A 26,315-nucleotide genomic window follows, 5' to 3' on the forward strand; every position below is an offset into this window, starting at 1 on the left:
ACTGTTAAATTAAGAAAACCATTAGGCCTGTAACATGTGTACATGTCATGTATTTGAAACTTGGTTTCAAATATTTATAATGCCTATAACTATGCAACACGATTACTGGCAGTTCCTGATAATCTCTATTGAATATTATCAATTTATTACATTTAATCATTTGAAATGTGTACTGCACTGAATATCATAAATTTATTATATTTAGTCACTAGAATCAAATGTGTAGCTTAAAAAAAATACCTTTGGCCCCTTGATCAGGTGCCTGGAATGGGATTTTTTAAGTTTCTAAATGTTACAAGAGCCTTTGTATCTTAGAGAAGGGGAAGAACAACGTGGATATTTTCTTTTAAACTCTTTTCTATATTTAAATAAAAATGAGCTTATTTTAGAATAATTTTAGACTTGCGGGCAAGTTAGAGGTGATACAGAGAGATCCATACACTTCACACCCATTTGCCCTAGTATTAACAACCTATACTACCATGGTACATTTGTCAAAAACTCAGAAATCAACACAGGTGCACAAATATTAAGTGAACTCCAGATTCTATTCAGATTTCATCTTTTACTGTTCCAAGACACCATACTGCATTTAGTTCATTTATATCATACTTTTCATCATTTAAATGGAGAGCAATAGCTACATTTTTAATTTCTAAAAGCCACCTCAAAAAAAACAAAGTAAAATCTGTAAAAACTTCTGTAACATTCATTTTAACGGCTATTTATCTGAGGCAAATTTTTTATTTTATTTTTATTGTGTTTTAGGTGAAAGTTTACAGCACAAATTAGTTTCTCATTCAAAAGTTTATACACAAACCGTTCTGTGACATTGGCTGCAATCCCTGCAATGTGCCACCACACTCCCCCTTTCCCGTTATCCCAGATTACCCATGTCCACTGGTCCAGGTTTCCTGCCCCTTCCTGCCTTCTTGTCATTGCTTTTGGCCAGGTGTTGGCCATTTGGTCTCCTAGACTTGACTGAACTAAGATGCACATTCCTCATGTGTGTTCTTGTTTATAGGCCTGTCTAATCTTTGGCTGAAAGGTAGACTTTGGGAGTGGCTTCAGTTCTGAGTTTGCAGGGTGTCAGGGGGCTATATTCTCAGGGGTTTCTCCAGTCTCTCTGAGACCAGTAAGTCTGGTCTTTTTTTGTGAATTGAATTTTGGTGTACATTTTTTCTCTTGCTCTGTCTGGAACCCTCTATTGCAATCCCTGTTCAGGTGGTCAGTGGTAGGAGCCGGACACCATAGTTTTTTTGGGCTCAGGCTGGTGGAGGCTGTGGGTCATTACTCCTTTGGACTGATATTTTCTCTGTGTCTTTGGTTTCTTCATTCTCCTTTGCTCTGAACATGATAGGACTAATAGATGTATCTTAGATGGCTGCTCTCAAGCTTTTAAGATCCCAGACTCTACTCACCAAAGTAGGGTGTAGAACATTTTCTACATCCTACTTGACCTACATGTCCCTCAAGACCATGATCCCCAGCCCTCAGCCCCAGTAACTCAGTCCCTCAAGGTGTCTGTATCTAGGAAACTTCCATGGCTTTGCCTTGGTCAAGCTGTGCTGACTTCCCCTATGTTGCGTGTTTTTCCTTTCACCAAAGTTAACACTTCTCTGTTACCTAGCTGGAAACCCTGGTGGCATAGTGGTTAAGTGCTACAGCCACTAGCCAAAAGGTCGGCAGTTCTAATCTACCAGGAGCTCCTTGGAAACTCTATGGGGCAGTTCTACTCTGTCCTATTGAGTCACTATGAATCGCAATTGACTCAATGGCAATGGGTTTTGTTTGGCTTGGTTTTTATTACCTAGTTATTGATCTCCCCTCCCCATCCCTTCCCTTCGTTGTAACCACCAAAGATTTTGTGTGTGTGTGTGTGTGTGTAAACCTTTTCTTGGGTTTTTTGTAATAGTGGTCACATACAATATTTATGCAAGACTTATTTCACTCAGCATAATGCCCTCCAGAGGCAAATCCTTTTTGAGAGCTATTAGGCTCTTCAGTTATTTCTATTGGCCTCAGCTACCTAGTAGTTCCTTAATGCTATAAATACATATACTCCTCTTAGGGTGATAGGAAATTAAAAACCACCAAGAAGATAAAATATGAAGTCTAGTTTCGCTATCATAAATTTATGTTTTCTAACTGCTTTCTAATCAATTAGTTCCTTTGGAAGTAATTTATTGGCATGAAGGTAGTAATTTTTGTAAGATATTAGCTTCTTTTGCTTTTAAACACTACCTACCCCTCCAAAAAAAAAAAACATTTTTTTTTTTTTTACCCCTCCAGTCCTAAAGGGTTGCTTTTTCCCACATTCTAAAAATCCTTATTAATGGTACTATTTAGGATCTATGTAATCACTTGCTATTCAAAGAATGATTCAGGGACTAATAATATCGGAATCACTGGGGAGTGTATTAGAAGCGCAGAATTTGGGGCCCAACCTAGAGCTACTCAATCAGAATCTGCATTTCAACAAGAGCCCCAGGTAATTTATGTGCATTGTAAGGCACTGCTGTGATCCACACTAAAATGGAACAACTGAAACTTCCCTTCATTCCTCCAATATGAACTTCTAATCTCTTAAGGTTCTCCCTGCCTCTCCCGGTGGGGCCTGGGTAGGAAGCCAAGAGGAGGAGAAGCAGATGTCTTCTGTTAAAATCATACCATTGGCCTAGAAAAAGTTGACCTGGTTGACAAGTTTCCTTATTTCTTTGCAAAGGGACATTTGAGAGCAGGGGAAGTCCTCATCAGTTGCGATGTGAAACTACAAGGCACTGTAGTGTCAGTCCCCAAAATCAGGGCAGTGAAGGGGGAGAAAAATAGTAAGGATGACTAATCTTGTGGATAAAGAGTCAAGATGACAAATTTATCACTTCTTAAAGACATCCAAGAAATATGTGGAAATATCTAAGACTAATACTCTGGAAGTCTGTTAAACATTTATGTCTGATTATAGTGACAATTATGAACATAATTTAATTTCAGTTATCATGTAGCATTATTCTCTCAAAATGCTTTTAAAATGAAAAGGAACACCTTCTCTTACACATCTCTGCCTCAGTAAATTCCTCACATATTTATTAAAAACATACACTGTGCTCTTATACCATAGTTTTTAGGAAAACTTAATGTTCTATTAAATACCAATATGGATTTAAAAAAAATGTATTTACCTTTAGTTCTTGTAACTTATCCACATAAACTTGTTTAGGTTGGTCCTCTCCTTCTTCATAAAGCCAATTTTCTGTGTCTTCCAATATTGCAGACAGTTTATTCAAGTCCTAGTTACACATTTAAGAGACACTAATTGAAAATGGCCTTAGAAATAAAAGTAATACAGGAAGGACAGAATGTTTTCCAAGTATAAAAGATTAAATTTCAGATTATCCTGACTCCTTATTCATAAAAATGTTTTTTGACATACTTCTGCAATTTGGAAAAATAACTAAGAACCATCCCCATCTGGGCTCAAGAAGACTGACTACAATAACAAATTCAGTATACTTATTATGGCACACATACTAGTATTCTCAAGTAAAATTTAAATAATTTTACTAAAAAATTATAAAATTTAGACTTACTTCTGGAGTGATGAATTTTTCATAGACGGTGCCCAGCTTGTCTCTAAAATCATATACATATTCTTCAACAGCATTCTTAGCATCATTTCTTTCTTTCTCTAACTTATCCTGCATTATCATCTTCCCCTACACAAAAAGTTTCAGATTCATTTCCATTAAGAACATTGACTATGTCATTACACATAAACACATACTCAGGTTCAAATCCCAGGTTTCCCACTTACTAGCTTTGAGACCACAAGCAGGTCACCTAATCTCTCTAAGCCTTTGTTTTCTTATTCTAAAATAGAAATCATAATTGTATCTACCTCATAGGGCTGTTGATAAGATTGGCATAATTTATGTAAAACTTTTATTACAAAGCCTGGCACATTACTGATGTTGAATAAATGTTATTACGGATGATAGAGTATAGTGATTCTGACCCTTGAGCTTTGGAGACAGACCACTTGGATACCAATCCAAAGGTTACTCTGTGACCTTGGGTGATTTAGTCTAATTGTGCCTCAGTTTCCTCATCTATGATACATGTATATCTAATAGTACCTACACTTCATAGTTTGTTTTGAGGATTAAATAAGATACCAAAGTTCTTAAAGATGTTAGCAACAATCATTGTTATGATCAAATGCAAAGAAAGAATCCCTACAGATTGCAATATTTGAAGAACAGAATTTCCATTTCAATAAAAATACATGGTATTTTAAGCACAAGCCTCTCTCTGAAAGCTACACTGCACCGACATTTGTGAATTTAAAATGGTGAGATGCTTAAAAATTAAGACAAAATCTCATTTTAGACACAAAATTTGCCATAGCTGTGTTTCACTACAATTCCCTTGGGAAAAACAGTCTCAAAACATACAAATTCTGAATAATTTAAACTCTCCAGAGATGCTTGCCTCACATAAAATGCAGCCTTTAATAATTAATGAACAGGTGAGAGAGGTTTTGGGTAGCTACTAAAAAAAGCAAGCATTATAAAATTAAAATCTCTTGAGCAAATTTCCTAAAATAATGTGCAGCTGATAGTTAAAATATGGGGCACTTCAAGGAAGACCACTTCAAAGGTTAATATATGGTGCACTTCAAGAAGACCACTTCAAAGACTGACCTCCTTTAATGTTAGCCAAGCTGCAGAAATTAGGAACCACCACTTAAATGTAAATTAAAAAACAAACAAACAAACAAAAAGCTCCTTATACAGCTATCAGTAAAGAAACAAAACTCTTTTCCTCAAGAGAATGTAAAATGAAACATGTAAATAGACAAGAATATGTAATAAAACTCCAAAAATGACAACAGATTAATAAAAAAGGATTAAGTGGAAGTCAGAAAACATTTTGAATAGAACCTTAATCTTTAAGAACAATGCATTTCAAGGGGGGAATTGCTAATATTGGCCCCACACAACTCTGCTAAGTGTTACAGGTAAAGACAGAATAAAAGGAGGTAAGAATCAATTTCAGAATGGTCTTTCACTGAAGACAATCCATGTTTTTATACCTAAGATGAAAGCTACACTGCAGATCTGACACTAATACAGCTGAGAATTTTGTCCAAAATAAAGGAGTTTAATGATCTATTTAATAAAATCTCTTAGGAGTTACCGGTTCCCCCAAATTTGGTGCTAAGTCACTACTTCTACAAAATTTCAGAATACACTACCACCTATTTCAACATGGATTCAAATTTACATACCTCATTTTCAATGTAGCTATTGAGAAGATCTTGGCCCAGTTGTCTACATAGGCTACTCTGGATAGGTAAATCAATACTCTTGACTTTTCCTTTTTTAACGGTCTGGTTTAACTTCTCTTGTTTGTCTGAGGAAGCTGACTGCCAAAGAAAACCAAAAGAGAATTAGTTTAAAAATTTATTTAAGGAGCGATTTTAGGTGAAAGAAACAAAATAAAATCAAACAAATACTTTATTTATTTAAAATACTACATTAATACTGGTAGTATTTTGTACCCTGAGCATACTAAATCCTCTCTACATTAAAAAAAAAAAAAACGTTGGCAAGGCAAACCAAAACCACAGAGATAACACTTCACATCAGCTAGGATTGCTATAAACAAAACAAAATCAGTGTTTAGAATGTAGAGAAGACGGAACCCTCATATATTGCTGGTGGGATTATAAAATGTAGCCATTTTGGAAAACCACTGGGCAGTTTTCCTAAGTGTTCAACACAGGGTTATCATATGACCAAGCCCACTGCCATCTAGTCGATTCTGACTCATAGTGACCGTATAAGGACAGAGTAGAGCTGCCCCACAGGGTTTCCGAGGTTGTAAATCTTTAGGGAAGCAGACTGTTACATTTTTCTCTCACAGAACGCTTGGGTGGGTTTAACTGTTAACCTTTTTGTTTAGCAGCCAAAAGCTTAATCGCTGCGCTATCAGGGCTCCTTTCCTAGACACATACCCAAGAAAACTGAAAATATTATGTCCAAACAAAAACTTGTACATGAATATTCATTACAGTATTATTCCTGATAGTCAAAAAGTAGAAATAACTCATATGCTCATCAACCGATGAATGGATAAATATCCATACAATGCAATATTATTTGGCCACAGAAAAGGACAAAGTACTGATAGACCCTACACCACCTGGAAGAACTTTGAAAACATTATGCTTAGTCAAAGAAGCCAGTCACAAAGGACCATATATTGTATGACTGTATTTATTTGAAATTATGGAATGTACAGAATAGGCAAATCTAAGGTGACAGAACCTAGAGTAGTAGTTAGTTGCCCATGGCTGAGGGGGAGGGAGGGGGATAGGAAGTTATTTATTGCTAATGGGGTGATGAACTGTTTTAAAATTGATATTGATGATAGTTGCATAAAATGACATAGAGCTAGCTAACCTACATAGATTAAATTCTGTTGAACTCAGGAAAACCTGTTAAAGATGATAGTTTTGAGCTGTAGTGAAATTCATCTGTGTGAAGGTAGCAGGGTCTCCCTTCTCTTTTACAGGCAATGATTGTCTTTCTAAAACAGTTATCTCAATAATAGTCATTTATCCTATGAAGTTTTACTTTAAAAATGTTTATTTTTATACAAGGAATATTTTATGATATGCAGCAAAATGTTTTGAGTGGTTAATTCTGAGATGCAGGGTTATTGTTAATTTTTCGTCAGATTGTATGATTTTAAATGAGAAAAAGTTACTAAAAATATATCTTTTTTTCCCTAACTAAAATGATAATATTACTCAAATTGTTAGGATTCATTCTTTAAAAAAACTCTACAATAAAGCACTGAAGTGTATTTATTTTGACTACATGTCTTCTATACTATCCATAATACTAAAATTAAAATATCAAATATATTTAAAAAACATGGATTATGAAGTGAATACATTAACTAATTCAAGATATCATTCTTAAAAGGATACAACCACAGAGGTAGTAAAACAAACCTTTGCTTTGGCGCCTGTATGATCAATTTCTTCTTCTGGGGTGTGTTCAGCATGACATTTTGGATGACCTCCTTCTTCTTGGTCAACCTGCATTTTATCCTGGAAATAAGGTATGTAACTGGTAAAACATATTTTCTTTCTTTTTTAAAAAATAAACTGCATCTTACGACTTCAAGCCTGTTTTGAAGTATGTGAACAAGACAAAGCAGAAGCTCATTTTCAAATAGAAATGCGCAACAAACAGATGAATAGGTAAATCAAATAAAAGATCTATTTAATACCATGTGAGTAACTTCTGTTTTATTCATCTGTGACCAAGCACTGTAAACAGAACACAAACTGGTTCTGAAGTCAAATTCACAAATCAAGACTCATAAAACTCAAGCTTATAAAAAAGGAACTAAAATTCATGGGAAAATTTTCATAAAGAACTTAAAAATGTGGGAAAGTGAAGTTAAAAAATAAAAAAATTTATGTATAACAAACAATTATATTTTTAAAATGCAATAAAATACGAAAGTAAATTCATCAAAAGTAATAGCAGACACCTCTGAATCATTAAAATTTAAACTTTCTAGATTTTTCCTTATGTCTAAAACATAAACCAACCAATAAACCCCCTAAATGGACTCTCTACTTGGCAAATATTAACAAGTTATATTTTGGGACCCCTCTTAAATAAAAAAAAAAAAAAATTTCTTTTTTTTCTTAAATCTATTCACCACCATTCTCCTTAAAAAAAAAAAGAAAAAAAGCAAGCTTGGGATGCAGAAATCAGCACAAGGTCATACAAGTGCAATCAATTTCAGTAAAGATAAATCTTAATGCATTAACTTTACATGTCTGACATAAGATTGTGAACAGCAAATAAAAAAATTAACTTTCAAATTATTTTATTGAAAAATAGACTGTACTTCACTAACTGATTAAGACAAAATTCCCTCTTCCTCAAGTCAAGGAAAAAAGGATGTGATAGTAAAATGATACCCTGGAAGAAAAAAAAAGAAAGCAAATACCATGGTCCTTAAATGAAGTACCTTAAAGGTTAATGGTACAATTCTGAGCAACAAGTGCTTGAACTAAAGCTTTCACAGGAATTATTAAACAAACAAAAAGACAACCTTCACAAAACGGAGAAACTCTTGAAATTATGACTAGAAAAAAATTCTAACCAGTGCCATTAAGAAGAGCTTAGAAATAAATAGACCTGTTGCCGTTGACTAGATTTTGACTGATACCGACCCCAAAGGAAAGAGCACAACTGCCTCACAGGGTTTCCAAGGAGCAGCTGGTGAATTCAAACTGCCAAGCTTTTGATAGGTGGCTGAGCTCTTAACCACTGCACCACCAGGGCTCCAGAAATAAATAGTACCCATAAAAGGAAGATAAAAAGTTTGTGTAATGTAACATAGGACCCCTGGTGCAGCAGCGGTTAAGAGCTATGGCTGCTAACCGAAAGGCTGGCAGTTAGAATCCACCAGCCAGCTGCTCTTTGGAAACTCTATGCAACAGTTCTACTCTGTCCTACGGGGGTCCCTATGAGTCAGACCGACTCAGCAGCACCTAACAACAATGTAAAACACTCAAGTTCTCCTGAGATCGCTTCATCTATAGTACACTGAGTAATTTCAGTATTAAGGTCATACAACTCTTTCATAAAGAAATAAACTGTCCAAAATCTGTATTTTAATGTTACTGAATGTACAACACATCCCTCTACTTAAGTGCCACAGCTGCTCCCTAACTAATCCTGAAAATTTTCTTTATTAAGCATGTGTTTTTGATCTAAAAATGTTATCTGTACAACTCGAAATTTATCATTATGAATTGGTTTTATTTGTAAACTAAAAAGCAAGCACATAAGAAAACAGATGTGTTTTTAACAGAAATGTAGAGCTTATGAAAGATGATTCTAAACACACACACACACACACACACACACACACACACACACAGTCCACACAATGCCCTAGAAGATGCTCATGCCCCAGGAAAGTACAGTGAAATGATGCCGACCTAAGACAGTTACTCACTGGTGCTTTCATAAAAAGGAAAAAAAAGGCTTGTAGCAATTCCTTCAGGTTGAATTCACAGCAAAGTCTCAGAGATTATATTTTCAACTATTAAGTACCAGGTATGACTAAGATACTGTATGTAACACACGGGGAAAATGGTGGTTCAGTGGCAGAATTCTGGCCTTCCATACAGGAGATCCAGGTTTGAGTCCCCGCCAATGCACCTCGGGAGCTGCTACCACCCATCTGTCAGTGGAGGCCTGCCTGTTGCTATGATGCAGAAAAGCTTTCCGTGGAGCTTCCAGACTAAGACGGACTAGGAAAAAAGGCCTGGCAATCTACCTTCCAAAAATCAGCCAATGAAAACCCTATGAATCACAATAGTCTGTTCTGTAACCGATGAAGGAGAAGGCACACGACAGGGCAGTGTTTTGTCCAGTTGTGCATGGCGTCACCATGATTTGGTGGCCTACTCAATGGTAGCTAACAAAAATAATACATTATATTAGAAGAACCTTGAAACAGGATCTCTACATACCACATCATCTCTGCATTCATTCTTAAAGGAAGCTTCTGTCTCCATAGGAGCATCACTGTGATCCCCTTCCAAGTTCTGCTTTTCAATTACTGATGCACTAGCCACGCTGAAGATTCCGTGGATATTAACACGAACTTTTACCTTCACTTTGGAATTATCACCATCAGACTGTGGAAAAACATTCTGAATAGTGAAGCTCCCTTAAGAGAAAAGAGCTTTAATTAGTATAAGAGCCTCAGACTGACTCATCCAATTCATTCATTCAATAATTTCACTATCATGTTTCAGACACTGGGAAAACAATCATACACGTATGACCACATCCTGGTTGATTACCATAAGCCAGGCACTTCCCCCAGATTATTTTCTCAATACCTTATCAATCCTAATATTGAGACTCAGAAAAGTCAAGTAACCTGCCCCAAATCATTAATGCTAGGGAATAAAAGAGTTGGGATTTTAACCAAGGACAACTTGACTCAAAGGAAGCATAACTTTTAAGCATTTTACAATATTGCTACTCTAAAATCAACATAAGACATGCAATTTCGGTGTGAAAACCAAACAGATATTATCTTTTTGCTATCAGCTTTCCAAATCAATCATCTTGGTAATTCATAAAAGAAGGAGTTTCAAGAACTTTCTGAATTTTCCCATAGCAAAATTGCTCAATTACCAAGTCACTAATACCTGTATATAAAAAAACATACCATACCAATTTTTCACTTTAAGAAATCTAGTAATGTTTTATTTCTTTAATGGAATCTTAAATATTTAAGAATATCCATAGCAAAGGGAGAATACCAGGAAGAAAAACTGGGTAGTAAGAAATCTGGTTGACCTTCAATTATTTATTTCTACTGCTTTGAATACTGTCATTGAAATATTACTATTGTCCCCTTTTTAGTTTATCAATAAAGTGGCACCAATAGAAAAATTTTAAACTTAAAAATTATACCTGTTCTTTTTAATGTTCTCAAGTCATACTTTGTTCTTTCTTCTAAAATAATTACTCAGTTCAAATGAATGATATTTATCGTCTCTTATTCTCATTTTCGTATTAATCAAATGATACTCATTCTAGATGGTGCCAGTGAATATGTTTAGAATTTGAATATCTAGTTACCTTTGCACCGTAATTTTGATTTACTGACGGCAGAGCTTGTCCATAAAAACAAACCATCACACAAACCTTTCAGGCTAAACACAAAGCATTTTAAGCATAGAAGTCAGGATGAATTAAAGATAAACTCTGAGCACAAAAAAATCAAGTTCAGAGAGCAGTATGAAAATTTTTACAAGTCCAGTGTCAGCACAGCCCATCACTTTGTTTCTTTGATTCTAACTTTAACATGTTACTTATGAAAGGGCATTTATGGAAAATATTTTCTTGAGTTTCCTCACCAATTCTTGGATCAGGGTAAGGCACTTCATGTGGATTAGTGTAAAATGCTTCTAGTTCAAATGGTTCCTTCTTGTGGAAAGTAATGACTTTTGAGAACGGGGCAGGGTGGTTCTTACAGAATACTTCACATTCCCTACAATGGAGAGGGGAAAACACTCATTTAAAAATAAAAGGTTGAGTATGAGCCTAATTACAAAATCCATCTCATAATTCATAAAGCAGCAATTGCAAAAACCTCTATGTACAAATATAAAGAAAAAAATTAGCTGTTTTGTGATAAACATTCATTTTGACAGACTGATGACTCAAAGATTTTGGATGGTTGATCACAGTAACAGACAATACAACTAAAAAGAGAAAAACAAACTACCTGAGAATAGGTATATGTTAAAGCCGACACATAGGAATTATTTTATTGCTCACATCCAAGGACCAAATCCTAACCATTAGCTTTCAAAATATTTGTCGTATGTAGCCCTCCCTTTTTTCCCAGCTCCTTAAAAAAACTTATTTGGAAACACTTTTAAACTTGTGGAAAGGTGCAAAAATAACAGTACAGGAAACATAGATTCTTGGTAAAGACCTAGATTTGTCTGTCAAACATTTTACTCCACTTGATTCATCATTAGCGTGCATGTTATCTGTGTACACATTTTTTTTCCTGAACCAACTGAGAGCGTTACATGCATTATGGAGTCCCAGGGGTGGTAGAAATGGTTACGTGTTTGACTATTATTAGCTGAAAGGTTGGCAGTTCAAACCCAACCAGTGGTGCCTCAGAAGACAGGCCTGGTGATCTCCTCCTGAAAGGTCGCAGTCTTAAAAACCCTGCGGAGCAGTTCTATTGACTCAATGGCAACGAACAACAACCCCAAAATACTTCAGTGTCTATTTCCCAGAAGGGATATTTTCTAACATGAACAAGCACAGTGGTCAACTCCATATATTTATGTTCATACTTTCTTCTACCATCTATATTCCAGTTTTTTTCTTGGTTGATACAATTATGTCCTTTATAGTATTCTCTCCCCTCCAGTACAGAGAATTTTTAAACCTACACAGCAATTCCTATTCCTTAAATAATATACAGAAACAGTTTATGACTACAGGTTATAGTGGCCCAGAAACCAACTATTTAACACTACTGCACTATCATCGTGTCGCATTAATTATGCAAGGTTTGGAATCTCACACTGACTAACCTCTCCTCTATCCTTGTTTTCAAGAAGCTATCAATACCTTCTACTTTCTCGCTGTAGTCATTGGAATACATTTACTTTTCAATTTGGCTCCCAATATATTTTCTTACAATTATTTGCTGGATCGCTTCTACCTTTAAATGAAATTAAACTTTAAAGAATAATGCTTCTTGCCTCAAACTTGACATTGAAACATCAAGACATTCAGATCAGATTGGTAATTCATATTTTTCAAACTTGTACAACAATTTAAATTTTGGGGGGTTTGGATGTATAGAACACAGAACATTTTAAAAGCATCTTCAAAACCCAAATACAGCTTTACTTCATTGTACAAGTTGTGCTTTTGAAAAGTAGGCAAATATGTGAGAGACAAATTTTGATTTTGGTAGGAAAACAAACTTCTTAAACTCAGGTCACTTCACGGAAAAAGAAACGTAAATGTCAATAAAAACATAAGATTTTAGCTCACGATATTTGGAAATTCAAATAACAAAGTACTAACTTCTATTATCAGACTGTTAAATTTAAACATATAGGAGGAGATGAGCTAAAACAGGTAAGCGCAGGCAATGCAAATAGGAATATAACTAATAAAATATTTTGAGTAAATAATTTGGCAGTATTACTTAAATAAAAAAGTGCAGATCCTTTGGCCCAACAGTTCTACTCCTACAGTTATTTTACAGACTCACTGACAAGAAGTGAACCACTAGATGTGTACAAGGACACTTCCTAACAGCACTGCTTGAAATAACAGATGTATGACTTAATAATGTACTGGTTAAATTATGACACATGTAACTGCTGACATTTTAAAAATATAAACATTTAAAAAACAAGTTGCGCTGGAGATATATAGATGGTCTTGTATGTATTAAAAAGGTGCATATTTGTGTTTGTTTTTGGATAGTCAAAGAAAATGACTGCACAGATACACACCTAACTAAGGGAGTTAAAAAAAAAAAAAAAAAAAAGGGAGTTGGGGTATGGTAAATGCAGGTCTTAAGGTATGTATATTTCTATACTGTGATTTTCATTTGAAAACGAGCATTTTTATTTTATAATAAAATACTAACTAAAAAATATGCTCCTCATGGTTTACAGAATATATCATTTCTACATTCTCATTTTTAAAAAGAGTGCTTCTGAGTATTTTAAGAAGAGTAGATTCAATTGGTTAAAGATTTACAGCAAGCTCTAATCAAGGCTTTAAAGGTAACTTACCCAGTTCCATCTTCAAAAGAGGTCTTCCACCTTAACGTGATTGAATAAGGAATAAGGTCTGTTATGGAAAATTCACGCACTTTAAATGCTGGCGAAAGAATCGCACACTGAAAATAAGATGTATATCGCATTTAAATCAACAAACATAAACCATATCCTGATAAAACTGTTTAATGAAGTCCTTAGATTAAAACTGTTGTATTTTAAAAATTACTGTTCTTGGTAACAACTAGTTAAAATTAGAAAGGGCCAGAGTGCTCTTCCGTAATCTAACAAAAATTAATATAGAATATTTTTAAATCTCAAAAAGGAGTAATTGCAAAAATTCATAGAATAAATGTTCTTTCAGCATAGTTACAGATCTATTGTTCTACTGTAACTTAAAATATAAACAGGAAAGACATGATGCTTATTTATCAGATATAATTTCAATTTATTTAGCCTACTGATAGATGGTTGAAACAGATACTAAAAGGCCCCTATGGAAGTCAGCACAACTGGACTAAACCAAAAACTAAGACGTTTCCTGAATACGACCAAACAGTTCAAGGGACAGGGTAGTAGGGGCCTGGGAACCGTGGTGTCAGGGGACATCTAGGTCAACTGGCATAACAAAGTTTATTAAGAAAATGTTCTACACCCCATGTTGGTGAGTGTCATCTGGGGTCTTAAAAGTTGGCAAGGAGTCATCTAAGATGCATGAATTGGTCCCAACCCACCTGGAGCAAAGGAAAGTGAAGAACGCCAAAAACTCAAGGAAAATATTAGCCCGAGAGACAGAAAGGGCCATGTAAACCAGAAACTCCATCAGCCTGACACCAGAAGAACTAGATAGTACCCAGCTACCACCAATGACTGCCCTGACAGAGAACACAATAGAGAGTCCCTGATGGAGCAGGAGAAAAGTGGGATGCAGAACTCAAATTCTAGTAAAAAGACCAGACTGAAGAGTATCACTGAGACTGTAGGGACCCCGGAAGACATAGCCCCTGGATTCTTTGTTAGCCCAGAACTGAAACCATTCCTGAAGCCAGCTCTTCAGACAAAGATTAGACTGCACTCTAAGACATAAAATGATACTTGTGAGGAGAATGCTTCTTAATTCAAGTAGGTACATGAGACTAAATGGGCAGCTCCTTTCCAGAGGCGAGATGAAAAGGCAGAGAGAGACAGGAGCTGGGTAAATGGACACGGGAAATCCAGGGTAGAAAGGAGGAGTGTGCCGTCACATTATAGGGAGAGCCACTAGGGTCACATAATAATGTGTGTATAAATTTTTGTATGAGAAACTAACTTCAGCCGTAAATTTTCACTTAAAGCACAATAAAAAAAAGAAAGAAAAAAAAAGACCCCTATGAGTCAGAATCAACTACAGCAATAGGTTTGGTTTGGTTTTTGCAGTAGACCTATCATAACCCTATTTTTTGTAAAATATACATTCTATAAAAAACAAGGATAACAATCATACCTGTAAGGCACACCCTCTTGCAACAGCTTCATCAGCATTTAGTGTGGTACTTATGTCTTTAAGAAAGAATTTAGTGATTTGTTCCTTTACTGCAGGAATCCGTGTTGCTCCTCCTACAATTTCTATACTACTTATATCTCCACATTGTAAGTCTAGAAAAGAAGATGTTCATAATTGAGGAAAATAAAATAGTCCTTATTAAAGTGTGAACAGCAGGCTTTGGAAAGTGCTTTTTAAAAGAATGCTTTGGATCAATTTTTTATTTTTTCAGAAAAAAATGTAAAGAAGATGCAAATTTTGGAAAAAGGCAAGTTTAATAAATAGTAATTATAAACTATGTGACAGGCGCCAAAGTTGGTCTGGATGATGGAGTGACTATAAGGAAAAAGCACCCCACGGGCTTTTTAAGGAACTCTCTAGAGTTTCAATCCAGAAAAACACTTCCACCTACTAAATCTTCATGGAAGATACTTTTAATTGATTATAAAAACCTTAAATAAAGAGCAATCATATTCCCATGTCTACTTTTCTCTTAGTATTTTCTGTACATATCAGTGAAATGAGTAACACATGGTACAGCTTTGATGGTTAGCCCAGTAATTTCTACTTACTAGCTTGCTCCATTACTGCTTTTAAAGGTGGTTCAACTCTGGCCAGGAGGGAAGCACATAATTGTTCAAACTGAGCCCTATGGGAAAAATTCATTGTGTTGGTTTAATAATACAGCTTATCTTTTAAAAATAACAGAATGAAAAAAAATCAAGACATAATATATACATTATAAAATAAGCAAACACTCTCAAACTGAAAACATACATGGTACCTGTTCATTTTACTAGAAACATCAAGGTCATTCATGAAACACTCGATGTTCAATGGAAGATCTGATGCATTTGCACTCATTAGCTTCTTTAATTTTTCACATTCCTGATATAAGCGCAACAAGGCCCGAGAGTTTTCTTTCACGTTTATCTTATATTTGGTCTTGAACTCATCACAGAAGTAGTCTACTAAAGCCTCATCAAAGTTCCTGCCACCCAAATATGGATCAAAGGTAGTAGCCAAGACCTATTGGAAAAAAAAAAAAAACAACACTAAATTTTCAGATATATAGATGCTTTTAGGAACAAGTAAAAAAATTATGCCTTTAAAATTGTAATAATATGAAACCAAAGAATATGTCAAATCACATGGTGTCAAATCTGGAATTAGACATAAATTATCATTTATTTATATTTAGCCAACATACTTCTCTTCCCCACTCTGAATTATGTGCTTTGTAATTACAGATCCATATATGATAAATAAAGGAGTAACTCTAATTCTGAAATAAGTGAGTTACAGTAACTAAAACTTGATTATTTCTCATGTTCTGGTTCTAGGATACCACTGAGTAGAAAGATCACAACCCAAGTTCAGAGAGCAAAGAAACAGCCTTATGCACATAAAAAGAACAAAGCATCCAAGAAAAGCAGATTCAAAGATTACATCTGACATAGTATAATAGGCCAACTTACAGGCCAGGAATTAAGCTTTCTATTACAGAAAAAAACAAAAACAAAAACAAAACTGGCCGATTTGCATAAAAAGATAGTTGAAACAAATGGACACATGAGAGGCCAAAAAAGAAAAAAGAAGACAAAAAAGTGAAGAGCAACAGGCCCCCAGCTACAGATGTGGCAGTTTGCTTCCATGAAGATTACAGCCTTGGAAACCCTATGGGGCAGTTGTACTTTGTCTTATAGGGTCGCTATGAGTTGGAATGGATTCGGTGGCAATGGGTTTGGTTTGGTGGTCTATAGTCTATCTGCTAGTAAACAAATTAAAGAACTTCAACACTACAGTTACTGAAAACATAAGACCAAGACATCTCGTCTCTCTCCCTAAGGTAGAGGGCACAAATGGTTGTTTATAATAGTCACTACTAAAATAAGAATCTCACTGTTAGTGTGGTTTATCAGATTTTTTTTTTCTTCGTAAGGAAGGCATGAAATGGATGGTAAACATCACAGTAGGATGTGAGCATAATCTGGCTGGGATGTTACCACCAGAACAGGATGGTACATCTGCAGACAGACTTCTCATGAGGTCCAGTATTACCCGAAATTAAATGCAAAATCGTACTGGTATGTGAATATTGCAAGTGTATATTCTGCCGGGGAGAAGGGTCATGGCTTTCATCAGACTTTTAAGGTTGGTCTATGACCTAAAAATTATGAGCTAAAATGATCTAAAATTATTTACTAAAAAGGAAGAAAGTTAACACTTAAGGCTAAATGTCAAGGATTAAACCAGTTTACACAGAAAACTAACCTATTCAGTATGTCATTTTCCTTTAATTTCCTAATTAAACCACCAAACCAAACCCAGTGCCGTCAAGTCAATTCCAACTCATAGCGACCCTATAGGACAGAGTAGAACTGCCCTATAGAGCCAAGGAGCATCTGGCAGATTCGAACTGCCAACCCTTTGGTTAGCAGCCACAGCACTTAAGCACTACACCACCAGGGTTTCCAACTTCCTAATTACAAGGATATTATTATAGTAATACTGGCAAGACAAAAGGCTCTCTAAGTGTTAAATAACACAAAGCATTTGATCCTCTAGATAAAGTCTCCTCACTCATGCACATAATGTAGAGAGTAAGTCTGCACAAGACAATCAATGTAAAAATGAATATAAAACCAAATACAGACAAATAAGAACAGAGAATAAAACCAAAACAAAAATCAAACCAAACCCATTGCTACTGAGTCGATTTCAGTTCATAGTGACCCTAACAGGACAGAGCAGAACTACCCCACAAGGTTTCTAGGGCTGTAATCTTTACAGAAGCAGGCCACCAGATCTTTCTCCCACAGAACAGCTGGTGGGTTCGAACCATCGACCTTTCGGTTAGCAGCCGTGCACTTTAACCACCATACAACCAGGGCTCCTATCCAGGCATTAAGGCTTTCTACATAGTCTATCCAGGAGCCCCGGTGACACAATGGTTAAGTACTTGGCTGCTAACAGAAAGGTCAGCAGTTTGAATCCACAAGTCACTCCATGGGAGAAAAGATGTGGCAGTTTGCTTCAGTAAAGATTATAGCCCTGGAAACTCTATGGGGCAGTCCTACTTTGCCCTGTAGCGTTGCTATGAGTTAGAACAGATTCAATGGCAATGGGTTGGCTTGGTAGTACATAGTCTACCTGTCCGTAAGCTGGTCATACTGTGGCAGTTTGTATGTTGCTACAGGTTGGAATTGACTCAACAGCAATGGGGTGGGGTGGAGCGTGGGGGGTGGGAGATGATGCTGGAAGTTATTCCACTGGTATTTCAAATACCAGCAGGGTCACCCATGGGAGAAAGGCTTCTGTAGATCTTCTAGACTATGACAGACTAGGAAGAAAGGCCTGGTGGATCCACGTCTGAAAATTAGGCAGTGAAACCTTATGGATCACAACAGAACATTGTCTGACTTGCTTGCTTTGGACATGTTATCAGGAGGGATCAATCCCTGGAAGAGGACATCATGTTTGGTGAAGCAGAGGTCCGGCGAGGGCATGGGGGACCTACAGTGAAATGGACTGGCACAATAGCCCAACGATGGACTCAAACATACTGGCCATTATAAGGATGACACAAGACTGGGCAATGTTTTATTCTATTGTATATATGGTTGCCATGAGTTGGAGCCTGACAACATACAGTCCATGCAATTAAAGATTACAGTCAAACGTAGTAAATCAGTTATTTACTTACCTTAAGTTTTCCTTTGTTAAAAGCACAAACTGAGACCTGGTAGGCAGAATGCCCCATATCAATAAATACTACATTTCTTGGTTTCTCATCTAAAGGGGGAAGATCTTGTTTATAAATTCCATATGCTAGCGCAACTGTGTAAGAACAAAGAAATAGGTTAATTTTAACAGCAGTTGCTTGGAAAACTAAGAGATAAGTCACTTGATACTGTACTTTAATACATGGTGCAATGACACAAACCATTAATCGTTAGTTTCAAAGTAAATTAACTTTTCATAATTGGGTAATGTTTTAATTTTTTTTCCCTACCCATCTAAAAAAACCCATCTAGAGTTCTACAATAATAATCATTCTTACAGCAAATAGAGTCCCCTAGAGGTGCAATCCATTAAGCTCTTTACTACTAGTTGAAAGGTTGGCAGCTTGAACCCACTTAAGAGGCCTGACAGGCCAGAGAGGCCTGAGGATCTGCTTCTGAGGGGTCACAGCTTTGAAAACCCAAAGGAGCAGTTCTGCTCTGCACACATGGGGTCACCATGAGCCGGAACAGACTCACCGGCAACTAACAACAGCAAAGCAAGTAAAACATGTTTGATCTCTGCCAAGATGTACTCCAAAATGACAAGCTTGCAAGAATGAGTACATAATCGTTAAAAATTAAATGATTTGTGTTAATTAAACAAACAAGCAAACATAAAAGTATTTTTCTCACCAAAACCAAAACCAAACCTGCTGCCCACTGAGTCGATTTTGACTCACAGCGACCCTGTATGACAGAGTAGAACTGCCCCGTAGATTTCCAAGGAGTGGCTGGTGGATTTGAACTGCCAACCCTTTGGTTATCAGTCGAACACTTAACTACTGCGACACCAGGGCTCCATTTTTCTGACAATGGTTTTCAAATTGCAAAATGCTTACCTGCAGTAGTTTCATTCATCAGCCTTAAACAATTTAAGCCTGCAACCTGGGCTGCGGCCATCACAGATCTTCTCTCAGCATCAGTGAAAAAGCTAGGAATCTGGTATTTAAAAACATTATGTACATTAGTTTGATGTAACATATTTTACGTCAACATTTCATCAATTGAAAAATGTAAAATAACTGCACTAAAACTTACGTTCAATGGTGCTCAAATAAATGAAGAAAAACACTAATGCTTTTTTATCATTGTTGAGAATATACACAGCACTAGGTTTATTTTTAAAGCTTGATAATTTCTATACCATAAAGATCTGATGTGATAGTACAACACTAATTTAAAGTAATTAATAATATGAAATAATATGAAGGATTTCATGAGTGTTAATCTAAACCCTTCCTGCGTTGATCTGGTATATTGAAAAACATTTATGTTCATCTTTATAATCATGAAAAATTTAAAACCTCAAAGTAAAATGAGATTGGTTAAATATATTACAGTATACCCATATAACAGAATCCTACATAGCTGACAGAATGGATCAGGTAGACCTATCATGAAATAGTATCTTTATTACATTTAAAAAAAGGTATATATAGCATGATTTCATTTTTGTATGGTTTCATTACAATCTCAACTTTTTACAATGGTTATCTTTGCAAAGGAAGGAACTATACTGCAGGAAACTTATGATGAGCATTATTTCTTTTAAAATCACCAAAAAAATTAAACATTTCTATTAAAAAGATAAACAACTCAGATTTAAAACAAGTTTTTTTTTTTTTTTAACCTGTCAAACTAAGAAGTACTTTTGTCTTATGGGAATTTTTTCGATAAGCTAGTTAAGTATAAAATGTATAAAATGACTTGAGCCTCCGAGTTCTGAGTTTAAGTAAACAGTATCCTCCAATTTTTTGAATTTAGAAACTTCATTTAACAGATTAATAACAACAGGAAATGCTTGGATTCTGGTAACTTACCCTGATTTTGTTACTATCCTTTTGGCAAAAATCTATATTACAAATAATTATTCATTTAATAATCATTAAGCCCTTATGTATCACTTGGGACATAGCAGTGCACAAAATGAACAAAATACTTGCCCTCGTAGAGCTCATAACTACATAATTTAGTAATAGCCAAGAACTTCTCATCACTTTGTTCTGACACTAATTTCTAGCTGAAAATAAAAGCAATTACAAGTTAAATAAATGGGATTTGAATTTAAGGCGGATTTTTTTTTTTTTTTTAATCTGTACCACTCTAACATATTTTCAAGTGGTAGTATAATGGAAAACTTATGGTATAGACTCAGGAAAAGAACTACCTGGGTTTGACTTCTGGCTCTCCCGCTTACTAGTTGTATGATTTTGGGTAAATTTAGTTTCTCTACTTAAGAATATCCTACTTCATAAAGTGGCTCTGAGGATTAAGTGAGTTAATACATATAAAATTTCTAGAACAGTGCCTACTCAATGGTAAACTCTATGTTTTATTATTACTAATTCACTATAAAACAAAATATTAAGTTCTAATGTATTTCTACCATTTTAAAATCCCAATACCTAGGAAAACACATAATTTGCTAACTTTACTAAAGAGATACTATCCTCTTTTTCTGACGATATGAGACTCGAACTTACGGAGTCGACTTTAGTAGTTAGAAATATATTCATATTTAGGTGACAACAGATAACTTAAAACTAATTATCAATAGGTAAAAAAATCTCAAGAGATAAAATTGGGTAAATAATTAAATATTTTGCTAAGAATCCATAAAGTAGAGCTTTTCTTTCTGGTACAAAATACATACAATCTCAAATTTCCAACTGGATAACTTTATCCTTCACCGTAACAATATTAAGTCCCTTAGAGGTGGGAAGTTAAGTGCTACCTGGAAATATTCTTAGGAACAGTGGCAGGTAGTCACTAACTAACCATACACATTAGGTTTTTAAGATTCATTATCACAATAGACTTTATGGGAAATTCAATCCTAAACTACCAAATAAAGCAATGTTTATTTTTTTAATAAAGTCAAAACGGTTTTGGGTTATTTATTGGATAAGAGCAGAAGGCATTAAAAAAGCAAAGAAAAATATTTCAATATAACATTAATACACTGGAAAATGATTCAAGAGTATTCTTTCCTGAAAAAAACTTACTGAAATCACACAGTCAGCCACTGGTTTCTTCAAAGCATTTTCTGAAGTCTCTTTAAGCTTGGCCAATAGCATTCCAGTAACTTGTTCAATTGCAAAAGGTCTCTCTTCTTCCAAGTACCGCACCTAAAACCAAAAGCTCAGATATTTATTAAGAGTCATTTACTCATCCTACAAATATTAATTAAGCATCTATATTATATGTGATGGGCATACGGCAGTGAAAAAAGTGAAGTCCTTGCCTCAAGAAAGTTATATTCCAAAAGCATTGTCATTCTAAACTCATGGCTTCATTAAAATCAATGACAACTTCTCTCATTTCTGAATTCCCAATATTTTACATAGTATTATAACCAAGCAATTATTTTCAAAAGTGTCTCTAGTTTTTCCAGATCCCTACCTTCCCACAAAAGAAATTTTTATCATTTTTCAAATGTGACACACCAATGAAAGAGAAAAAGACCAAACAGTCTTTTGAAAGGTTTAAAATGAAAACTTTAGTCATATGGTTAAAAAAAAAAAAGTCATATAATTTTGAAAAAAAGGAAATGAGAATATAAAAAAAAAATCCTTATTAAAAAAAAATTGTCAGTTGTTCTGTTATATATATTCTTACCACAAAAAAAGGGAAATTTAATATGTTTGTGGAATTAATTATGAATTAAGTATCAGAAATGCATATAGAAAATTAAAAAAAAAATTTTAGACCAAATAACTGCTTCATCTTTTTTTTTTTTTTTTGTAGTTGTAGTTGTAGCCTAGCACCCCTTTGGACTAATCTTTCCTTTGAGTCTTAGGTTTTCTTCAATTCCCTTGCTCCAGATGGGGTAGGACCAGTGGAGTACCTTAGATGGCCACTCACAAGCTTCTAAGACCTCAGATGCTACTCACCAAAGTAGAATGCAGAACATTTTCTTTGTAAGCTACGTTACGCCAATTGAGCTAGATGGTCCCCAGCCCTCAGCCCAGTAGTAACTGCCTCATCTTCCACACAGGTTTAAGACTAGGTTGCATTTGATTTGAGCACATAAACTTTATACGGTGCTTCTTGACCAAGGGATACTTAAGGACCTTTGCTTTTATTCAAGAAATCAAACTCTTTTATAACAACCACCACAAAATTTACAAGTAATACAAAGCTGTCTCAGAGCCCACATGACTATATTTAACTAACTGAGCACACAACTCTGTCTTTTACCTCTGTGTGACTTTGTAGCACTTTAAAACTTTGGAACAGCTTTAAAGACTGCTCTCCCAAGCAGCATCATGTATGCATGTATGTGACTGTGTATAACAAGATTTAGTTTGAAACAGCTCTAAAATTTATATCCATTTGTTTCCAAATAAATTTATCATTCAAACACATGTGTCAAATGACTGCCTTTAAACCAAGAGAGTAGAGGGAATTAAGCACTATGAACTAAGGGAAAAATGAATCAAATACCATGTATGGTCTTAGTCTGACAGTGGACAGAAAACACGTTGTGCATGGATGTTCATGACATAAAATCATAGATGAAAAAAGATCAAATTAAATTCAAACAAATATCTAAAAAAAAAAAAACTGGATAAAATGCTTGAGAAGTCAAACACTGAAGACCTTTAATCTTGAAAAGATGAAGACAATTCAATACATAACAGGTTGATGTTTTCAAAACTTCAACTAGCTTACAGGCCCTTTGGATGAATGCATAAAAAAAATGTATCACTCAGAAATTAGGTTTTGGTTTTGTGTTCAAAAAAAAAGCTTCACTCTTGCTTTTCCCAATGTATCCACAAACCATGGGTTTTAAATTTTCTATAAAACTTGTTCTCTAGGTGAGCATTAACCAGAATTTATCACATCTAAAGGACTGTTGTTAGCTGCTGTCGAGTCGACTTTGACTCACGGTAACTATGTACAACAGAACAACATACTGCCCAGTCCTGCATCATCCTGACAATCGTCAGCATGTCTGAGTCCATCACTGTGGCTATTACTCCAATGTAGCTCACCAAAGGTCTCCCACGCCCTTGTTGACCACCTACTTCACCAAACACGATATCCTTTTCTAGTGATTGATCCCTCCTGATAACATGTCCAAAGCAAGCAAGTTGGACAATATTCTGCTGTGATCCATAAGGTTTTCATTGGTTAATTTTCAGAAGTAGATTGCCAGGGCCTTTCTTCCTAGTCTGTCTTAGTCTGGAAGCTCTGCTGAAACCTGTCCACCATGGGTGACTGACCCTGCTGGGTATTTGAAATATTGGTGGCATAGCTTCTAGCATCTTAGCAACACAAAAGCCACCACAGTACAACAAACTGACAGACAAGTGGTAGATCTAAAGGCTATCTGAATATTATTCTTTATCTCAATTACTGCTATCACAGTCCATCCAGGTTCCCAGTCAGCAACCTGTGACCAGCAAATTTTACCTACAAGATGGCTTTGCAATTTGTCTCATCTTTAATCTCTCATGGTGTCTTTCCTAAACTACTGTAAGAGCCTCCTGTCTCCTTAACTACAATTCATCACCCACCCTGTAGACAGAACACTTCCCTAAAAACCAATACATCTGCATAAACAAATGTCTATAAACTGAGGAATGGATAAACAAAACGTGGTATATCTATACGATGGGATATTATTTAGCCATAACAAGGAATGAAGTACATACATTCTACAACATGGATGAACCTTGAAAGAAGGTGAAAGAAGCCAGACATAAAAGGCCACATATTGTGTATTCCATTTTGTATGAAATGGAATCCATAATACGCAAATCCATAGAAACAAAAGATAGATTAGTGATGGCTAGGGGTAAGTGTAAGGGAGATGGCGTTAAACATTAAGTTTAAAATTTCTTTTTTTAGTTTTTAAAAAATAACAGCTTCGGTGAGATCTAATTCATATAGCTCAAAGATCACCCTTCTGAAGTGTATAATTCATCGGTTTTTAATACATTCACCAAGTTGTGTAATGATCACCACTATCCCTTCTAGAACATTTTCATCACTCAAAACAGAAACTCGGTACCCACTGGTAGTTGAGTCCCCATCCCTCTTTCCCCTTGTATTAAAAATATTAATGCAAACTCTTCTTTCAAAACACAAGAAGTTAAACACACACACAAACGGTAAGTTAATTCTGGAGTTTTAATTCTACATCCAAGGCGCTAAGTCATAGACTGGTTAACAAAAACACGTTCATGCCGATTTTTTCAAAAACCAACAGAACGCCTCAAACACAGAGTTACCATATGACCTAGCAATTCCACTCCTAGATATACCCAAGACAAATGAAACATATGTCACACAAAAACTTGTGTACGAGTGTTCATAACAGCATTATTCATAGCCAAAACATGAAAACCACCGAAACGTCATATGAGATTATAAGATTCTTCCAAATTGGAGAAACCCCATTATAGCAATTAATCTTTTGTGGTCTATTTCTCTAAATCACCCAGGCATGTACTTTTATCCTCTGAAAACTGTTCACCTTTTCAAGCTTCCCAAATAATTTTTCCTCTACAATAAACTAGATTTTTTTTTTTTTTTTTTTTGGCATTCACTAAAGCTTATTAAAAAAACCTCCTGTATCTTGGGTATGTACATACTGTATCCAGAAGAAAAGAGTTTAACTATATATTACAAACAGGCAGTATTATACTTAATTTCTCCAATTTGAAGATGATATATTTGCACTTTGGGAATATAAAGCTATAAAGCTTACCTTAACTCCTGCACTTCCATTAGGCATCTTCTGCAACTCATAAGGAAGCCTGATCCTTTCAGTTTGCACAATAGGATCATCAAATGATCGCCCATGAAGCTTTTTGAATCCATGAATTGTATTTCTTACATTTGTGACAATCTGTTGGCAATAAAAACTTATTTATCATTTAATGAATACAAAATAAAATACTACTATCTTAATATTTGAGAACCACCAAGTCCCTTTTCCCTACACATCCAAGTCAGATTTACACACAATCATTCATTTTTCTGGTTTCCAACCAATAGCAAAATTATACAATGAGAATATGTGCGTCTTAACCAGTTTCTTAGAAAAACTCCCCTCCTATCCTCGGAATTTTAGATTCAAAACTAATGTCTTCAAAAAAGAAAGAAAAATTCAAAATGGAAATCTGTATCTACCATCCATTCCTTTGGTTTTCCGCAATGCTTTTGCTGTAGTGAACTAATATCTTTTATTTCTCTTATTTCTTTCCACTTTCATGTCTGTTTTAACTACTTTTTTTTTTTATTGTCCAGTTTCTCTTTTCCTCTAATTATCCAATTCCTTGTGAAATTTCTCATGCATTACTATGTTGCTTCCATTACTGAGAATTGCTCTTACTAAAATCAAAAACTTTGTCTTGCAGCACGGTGCTAAGTGAAAGTACATTCATTTGTAAATGAAATGCTTGTATTTTTGCAAAGTAATCTGTCCTTTAGCTAGAATACAACACATAGTTCAAACTATAAGTATTACTGAGATTCAGTTGTTGCCCTCTCAGTGACCTGTAGAGCCAAACAGATCTTGATTTTCAATTATGGAAGGTAACTATTGAGGATGCTGAATCACCATGTTAGTCTCTTTAGCTGTTTAGGATAAATAGCTTTAGTTTGC

The 26,315-nt window shown here is 35.2% G+C and overlaps 1 protein-coding gene across 1 annotated transcript in view; it reads right to left on the reverse strand.

The window, feature by feature from the left end:
* The window catches only part of HSPA4L (heat shock protein family A (Hsp70) member 4 like), a 53,341-nt gene that overhangs the window by 15,113 nt on the left and 11,913 nt on the right, over nucleotides 1-26,315 (reverse strand). Inside the window, exons 3-16 of the mRNA XM_049885362.1 lie at nucleotides 25,416-25,556; nucleotides 21,703-21,825; nucleotides 19,537-19,636; nucleotides 18,619-18,752; nucleotides 15,697-15,941; nucleotides 15,485-15,561; nucleotides 14,874-15,025; nucleotides 13,406-13,512; nucleotides 10,979-11,112; nucleotides 9,575-9,774; nucleotides 7,022-7,120; nucleotides 5,288-5,425; nucleotides 3,588-3,713; nucleotides 3,180-3,287 (exon numbers count right to left, since the gene is read on the reverse strand). Of these exons, the coding sequence (XP_049741319.1) occupies nucleotides 3,180-3,287; nucleotides 3,588-3,713; nucleotides 5,288-5,425; nucleotides 7,022-7,120; nucleotides 9,575-9,774; nucleotides 10,979-11,112; nucleotides 13,406-13,512; nucleotides 14,874-15,025; nucleotides 15,485-15,561; nucleotides 15,697-15,941; nucleotides 18,619-18,752; nucleotides 19,537-19,636; nucleotides 21,703-21,825; nucleotides 25,416-25,556 (1,884 nt within the window). The remainder of the gene's footprint in view (nucleotides 1-3,179; nucleotides 3,288-3,587; nucleotides 3,714-5,287; nucleotides 5,426-7,021; nucleotides 7,121-9,574; nucleotides 9,775-10,978; nucleotides 11,113-13,405; nucleotides 13,513-14,873; nucleotides 15,026-15,484; nucleotides 15,562-15,696; nucleotides 15,942-18,618; nucleotides 18,753-19,536; nucleotides 19,637-21,702; nucleotides 21,826-25,415; nucleotides 25,557-26,315) is intronic.

The sequence above is a fragment of the Elephas maximus genome, chromosome 5 (assembly GCF_024166365.1).
Source record: "Elephas maximus indicus isolate mEleMax1 chromosome 5, mEleMax1 primary haplotype, whole genome shotgun sequence".
Lineage (NCBI taxonomy): Eukaryota > Metazoa > Chordata > Mammalia > Proboscidea > Elephantidae > Elephas > Elephas maximus.